The sequence below is a fragment of the Lytechinus pictus genome, chromosome 11 (assembly GCF_037042905.1).
Source record: "Lytechinus pictus isolate F3 Inbred chromosome 11, Lp3.0, whole genome shotgun sequence".
NCBI lineage: Eukaryota > Metazoa > Echinodermata > Echinoidea > Temnopleuroida > Toxopneustidae > Lytechinus > Lytechinus pictus.
The window spans coordinates 13,097,465-13,104,803 of NC_087255.1; the positions used below are offsets into that span (position 1 = coordinate 13,097,465).

The window sequence follows — 7,339 nt, forward strand, 5'->3', positions numbered from 1 at the left end:
CTCCCGTTTTATATATTTTATTCAAAGTACTTCACTCTGCAATAAAAAAATATCATAAAAATCATATGATGATGCACAAAATAACACCAGTGTTTTAAGTTAATTGGTTCCGAAAACCGCCCACCCATTCGCATATATGATTCACTGCTTTCACAAAATAATTTCATAATAAAACATTCAATATGGAGGTCTTCGACTACCAACCATTAAAACTATTAAATTTGATACATTAACAAAAGTCTTTGAGGAAATGATTGTCATTGTGGCAGTTGATTGGTATTTGCAGTGATACTGAAATAGCGCCCCCTGTAGCCCGATGCGTATGATCCCATGATAGCACTCGAGCATCGCTTATCACCTTCTCTCTATCAGTCCATTTCTCACCCCCTTCTCTCAACTTTCTTCGATAGCTATCAATCCCTTTCTCCCGCCCTCTCTCTCTCTATCAAATCCCTTGCTCACGCCTGTTCCTCGATCCTTCGATAATTTCATCTCAATCTATTTCTCACCTTCTCTCTCCATTCATTCCGACTGTTGCTGTTTTATATTATGTATAATGTAATGTTTGGAACTGGAAATAAAGATTGCAATTGATAGTGAAATTCCGGTTCCCAACTTCTCTTTCCAGTCATTCTGGTTCTCATCTTCTCTCCCCATTCATCACGGTTCTCACCTTCTCTCTCTCTACCAGCCCCTCCCACTCTGTATATGAAGTCTATTTCTCACATCTCTCTCTCCATCCTTCTTTAATTCTCTCTCCATCAGTCCCTTATCTCCCCTTTAACCCTCACAATCTTCACCTCTTTTATATCTTCTTTCCTCAACTTATTACGTGGGACTTCTAATTCGTCTATGGTTTACAGGTTTAACCCATGAGATTAATTTTCAGGTCTGTTGTTTTTTTCTACAAGAATCTAGATGCACGTTCAGTTGGAATAAGAATGATTTATTCATACATTTGATAGAAATCATGTTGTGGTTAGGTTCTTAATTACTTTGTTTTACACAGAATCTTTGTTACAATTCATCTAATTTACTGTAATTATGGAACTAATTGCTTGCTGCACCTTTATTAAAAAGCCTCTTGAGGTATGACACATGATTTCGCTCATACATGATGATATTCAAGACCATGCCAACACTGCCTAAGAGCAATTCAATCAACCTTATCTGCATGAGTGCTACCAACTACAGAATTCTTGTAACCACCAATGGTTCATTAATTACCCTCCATTGCCGATTAAAAAAAAATTATATAATGGAAATTAACAATTGTAGTAAACGAAGGTACCTTATCAAATTTGGGGGCAGTGTCTTTCAGAGAGGAATCCATAGTGCCTTGCCATTGCTAATAAGGTCCTATTTAATACTATAATAGACAAGATAATGGGGGATGCCGGGAGTTCTGTGAGGGATGCACAAGGCCATGAAACTGAGATTCAAAGGCTTATGCATCTTTCAGAGTGCCTTCCCCATATTCCTGATTCTTTTGTCTATTATGAATGCAAGGAAGGACAGATGCTTGCGAGATTTCCGTGTCGAAGACAAGTCTCTGACTTTCGTTTAGGTGCTTAGATCACTGGTCTTTGAGAGCATACATTGTACATTTAAATAATTAACTAGTTTGTGAAGTTACTTGTCCATACAGTACTCCCACAAGAATTTATAAATAAAAATATAATTTACATGCAATAAGCTGCCTAAAAAAATGACCACGGTCAAAGGTACATGTCAATTTTGACCCCCAAAGTCTATAAAAGCCCTTGTTACACTTTACTTGTAAATTGCTATTTGACTTGAAACAGGTGAAAATGCATAGATGGACCTATAAGTCAAATGTGCTCAAGTCAGAGCAATTTTATTAGAACAGGGGGTGTTTCACAAAGATTTAAGTATGACTTATGTCGCTCTTAAATGCCGATATGTATATGATATGCAATGCGCGATCTTATTGATAGATACACAGTAGTGCGCGTCCTCATGACACAATCTGACCAATGCGGTCAAGCCTTTCATACCGTACGCAAGTCGGCATTTAAGTGCGACTCTACAGTCATACTTAAATTTTTATGAAACACCCCCCAGATATACCTGTTTTAAGTTGAATCCCATAAGTCAAACAGATTTCTGTGGTCTCAAATGAGTCAACTTTGGCAAAGTTACTGGTAGTATTAATAAGCATGAACTGAAATAGGAGAAATGGAATCCCAGTTGTTCCTCTAGTCTGAAGTGAATGATGATTTTCTTTTCTTTAATATATCACGAGAATGTCTGAGCGACAAATGTCTCTATGTTGTAGGATCACTTCATCAGATGCTGGAGGATAAGCAGGAAAATAACAAGAAACTGTTCTCAAGTTTTTTTTTAATTTCTCTTGTCATCATGACTCCACCTGCTCTTCCTGGACGTCACCCTTCAACTTCCCGAGAGCGTTGGCGTACTGGAAATCGTTACTGTTCTCATGATCGCACATGTCCAGGGCGATGATGCAGCTCTCTCTGACCACCCTCGCTTCGTCCTTCACGTAACCCTGGAGTGTCTCCAAGCACTTCTCCGCGGCAATGGAGCCAAGTGCTTCCGCACACTCGTGCCTGACCATGGGGTCTTCAGACACCTTGGCTAGCTGTTCCTGTAGCTGGGGGATGCTGGCCTCGTGCTGCATCTGTCCTAGAACATACGCAATCTCATGACGGAAGAGGGCGCTGTCCTCGCACTTGAGTCCTGAAATGAAATTTTTCAATGAAAATGAAATAAACAAGGTTAGAAGAATGGTTCTAATTGACAATTTTATAGCAACATGTAAGAAAATGTTTCTGTAACATACATGTATCCATGATGTAACTATATACAAATACTAGTAGCGAACAGGCACGAGTGTGATGGAACAAGGATTCAAACGAGGTAAAAGATGCTCTTTTCAAGGTGTAGCCGTGTTGAATAGTGTCTCTCTCTTTCATGTCTAAATGACAGCACAATATCTTAAAAACTGTAGCACCTGCGTAATGCGTAAGTGAATGCTTACAGGTGCATACATTTAGACTACCAATAAAACATATTAATAGGATACTAATACTGTATTTTGGCAGCAAGTGATCTTCATTTCTTTTTACAGATACGTGTATCAGACTTTGTCACCCCGGCAGTTTCATTGAAGCAACACCAATCGGCAATTGAAAAAGAGGTAGAGGTGTCATGGCTCAGTGGATAAGCCTCCGGACATTCAACCACAAGGTCAGAGGTTCAAATCCCACCATGGCATTTGCATCCTTTTATCTACATTTAATACCACTCTCGACCCAGGTGTAGTAAATGGGTACCTGGTGGGAAAGAATTCCTTGAATGCTGGAGCGTCCGATCAGAGTAGCCGTGCTAAAGCTGGGGTAATAGTATGCAGTGCTTAGAATTAGAAACACTGCATTCAGTGCTATATAAATCTTGCATATTATAAATATCATTATGTAAGACTTACTTACAGGTTCAACATTCTTCTTTTATGCTGAAGATGTTAAAAAGAAATAAGATTGCAGAAAAAACGATGGAAAGGAAAAAAAAGAATGGGAGCAACTTGGACTGAGAATGACGAAGACAACACAATACCTTCAGCAAGAGCAAGAACCGACTCTTCTGTATTGAGATTCCTCAAGGCAAACATGGCTCGATATCTTGCAAACAGAGCTTGACCGTGGTCCAGGAGGGTCTCTTTCAGGTCAGCTACACTGGTCTCTACTGCGGGAGGTGCGGGGTCTACAGAGTTGAAAGGGTTGGGTTTGAGCCGCGATTCCTCTTCTGCCTTTCGCTGACTCGTCTGCCACTCGATGCGCTGGAGGGCAAGCTGACAGGTCTCTGATATCTAGCGGAACAAAATGTCAAACAAAGTAAACAGATAAACTTTCAACTTCATTAATCATTCTTATAATTTTCATATCAGGTTCACCTTTGTAGTGCACATGTTTGTAAACTAGAATGCGTGTGGGTGCGTTGTGGTCTAGTGGTTCTGACTCTCGCATTTCAAACAGAGGGTCGTGAGTTCGAATCCTAACCATGGCGTGTTTTCCTTCAACAAGAAATTTATCCACACTGTGCTGCACTCGACCCAGGTGAGGTAAATGGGTACCAGCAGGAAGAAATTCCTCAAACAGCTGTGCGCACCAGATTCAGTAAACTACCTTAACCGGGGTAATATAGGAGCGCCTTGAGCACCTCGCAAGGTGGATACTTGCGCTATGAAAATCCTATATTATTATTATTAAGGACATGCGCCCTAATATGCTGACATGCTCAATAGATATACTTTAAAATGCAAGTTTAATACAACAAAAAAATCCTGGTGCATGAAATTGTGCTGCTTGCATGAAAGTCCAATTCACTATTTTTCATTTTTTTTTCTTTTTGGGGGTGCATTTTATGGAGCATTTCCTCTTTGAATATGTCATCCAAGATGCAAGGGTTGCCATACAATAATACATGTAGGCCTATATGTATGTATATTGAATAAACAGCAGTCAGTTAAAATAACTGACTTATAGCTTCATAAAATTGCTTCATTGGAATGAATTCCCATTGAATTTGTAATTTCGTGTAAGTCAAGAGTTAGAAAGAAATGAAGATCAAAGAAGGGGGGGGTATACCCTAGATGCAAGGAGAAAAGGAGGGAAATTATGGTAAGAGAGGGCAACTACAGTATGTTCTTACCTCCTGTACAGGGTGGTGTTCATACTTCTTCAAGACCTCAATAGAACTGGGTATTCCTATTGCACCAAGAGCTTCACCTGGAAGTGCAATGTATGGAAAAGAAACGTGAATGAAGATAAGCTCAATGTTATGTTTTCTAGTTACATACACTTCCTATTTATTATCAAATGATCAGCAGGGCCCTGTCATACAGAGAGTTAAGACTGTTCCAATCAATCGTAACTCTATGGAAATCCATTAGTGTCATAATTTTTTCTGCAGGAAATTGGCAAAATGTCATTTGTAAACAAAGGAAAACACACCAATTTGTCAAGAAATCAATGAATTTATGGGTATTCATATCGAGAATTTTTTTTGAACAAACATGCATTTTATATGTTGACTTTGCTGGCTTTCCATAGTTGCGATTGATTGGATCGCAACTCTTTGTAAGACGGGCCAGGTGTGTTCAGCAAGTTTGTAAGCAATGTAGTAATGGGGGGGGGGGGGGAGCTCTTGTACTGGCCACCTCAAAAGTACAAAATACACTTCTCAACAGACAAATCAGCTACATGGCCTAATCTTTCTGTATCAAGTGAAAGCTTGGAATACCTGAAGTTTCTTATGATGAATTTCTGTTGCCTAGCATGCTTCTGTTATTATGCTAACATGATTTACAGCAACAAGCTGCAAGTAAAGTAAGCAATGCGATTGATGCAGTGAGACTGAAGTGGTGATGAATGTCAAAGCAACCACCATCTATTCCCTCTTTTTGATTTGTTTTTTTTCTTTTTATCAACTACATTTCGGTGGCAGTTAGCGTGTGTATGTGTGTGTGTGTATTTGAGTTTTTGTCAGACGTGTATCAACCAGATATGATTATTTACGTCTGGGACCGGCCTTTAACGTCACCATCCGAAAGACGTGACCAGGGCTCGAACCTCTGCATCAATTTGTAACTTCCCCACAGCTTGGATTACAGGCGCACGCCACAACGCCCGGCGTTACAACTACTAGTAGTCTGAACTAAAGGACAGGAGTGCACTGTGAAGCTGCTCAGCTCCGGTTTATTGTCTAAACATGATCATGATCATGCTCATTTAACAAGGTTTCACATACATGCTTAACAGCATCAGACTCAAAAATTCACAGCCAGCACAGGACAACAGCATCCACCTAGATTATGGCATGATTGATAATGAAAATATAGTATGATGACATTGTATTATTTGACGATGTAACTAGCATGACTAGCATGACTAGTGTCACTTGAAATGAAAGTGACCAAGGCCTAGGGCCTGAAAAAGCTGAACAATCATGACATGTCAACAATTATCGACACGTTTTCTTTGATTCAATGATTGATTAGTGATTACATTGATTAACTAGTAACTTTTACCATGTAATCTACGTCTACGATGATACGATCACTCATACAAATCAGCCGTAGATCTACATGTACGATTAATCGCTATTACACTTCAGACAGTTATTATTATTATTAATGAGACACAGTCATGACAGTCACAGACTGACAGAGACAGCCTGTTTTATTGTTTGATTTTCCTCTTTCCAAAATCATGAAAATGCAAAATCGACTCGTCGCCACACTTACCGGCTTCATGTCTGACAATTGTCTCTTGCGTATCATCTTCTAACACACTTGTAAGCAAAGGAATCGCTCTTGGATCCTGCATCTGTCCAAGACAATATGCACTTTCGTGCTTCAATAATGAAGACGGATCAGAAAAAGATTTCCCGATGCATTCGATCGCAGTCTCTCCTCCACCAATGTTACGCAATGTGAAAAGAGCACGGAATCGTTCGGCGAGCTGCTGGTTTTGATCATTTAGAATATTTCCTATTTTCCTCACAGATTCAGCATCATTCTCCATATTTAAGGTTTGAGTACTTCAATCAAGCTCAAAATAACCGATTTATAATACTGTTTCACGTTTACAGGCAAGAAATACGGTGATTTTTCAGAGCGATTTCAGAGACGGAATTGTCTTCGCCGAGGAATTAACTCGTGTACGTACGTACGTGCATACATTGCGTAATTGCACAATACCTGAAATTAGCGACAATTTTTAAAACCAGTACCAGATTCTCAATTACGCGTTGCCGATGATAATACTTTACTACTTCAGGTATTATAGATTAAAAGTTATGAATTGTGATAGTAATGACAGTGATGTTATACCGAGGTTGTTTTACCTGACTGCTAAGAAAGCACGAATGCCTGTGAGCAAGCAACCAGTGGACCAACGGCTTAAGGTCCTCTCCGAGGGACCTGGTAATGAGGATAAATGCCTTACCAAAGGGCACTAGCGCACCACTTGGGAATCGAACCCGGGTCACCGGAATCCGAAACCCCCGCTCTACCGACTGAGCTATCGCGTGATGATTAAAATGATGATCGATAATAGTAATAATAACAACAACAACAAACAACAGCATTTAACAACAACAACACAACAATAATAACAATCATCATCATCATCACTCCCATCGTCATCATAATCATCATCACCATCAACTTCATCAACTTCATCATCATCACCATCCTCATCATCATTACTCCCGTCATCATCATCATCATCATCACAATCATCATCATAGTTATCATCATCATCACCATCAACTTCAACATGATAATCATCATCAT

At 39.6% G+C, this 7,339-nt stretch overlaps 1 protein-coding gene across 1 annotated transcript; it reads right to left on the reverse strand.

Moving 5' to 3' along the window:
- Positions 1-925: 925 nt before the first annotated feature.
- LOC129270840 (deoxyhypusine hydroxylase-like) lies at positions 926-6,712 on the reverse strand. Its single transcript, XM_054908180.2, has 4 exons — positions 6,287-6,712; positions 4,693-4,769; positions 3,598-3,850; positions 926-2,721 (listed from the first exon to the last, which is right to left on the reverse strand). Exons 1-4 carry the CDS (start codon positions 6,564-6,566, stop codon positions 2,381-2,383), a joined length of 951 nt encoding a protein of 316 aa, XP_054764155.2. The 5' UTR covers positions 6,567-6,712; the 3' UTR covers positions 926-2,380.
- Positions 6,713-7,339: the final 627 nt, after the last annotated feature.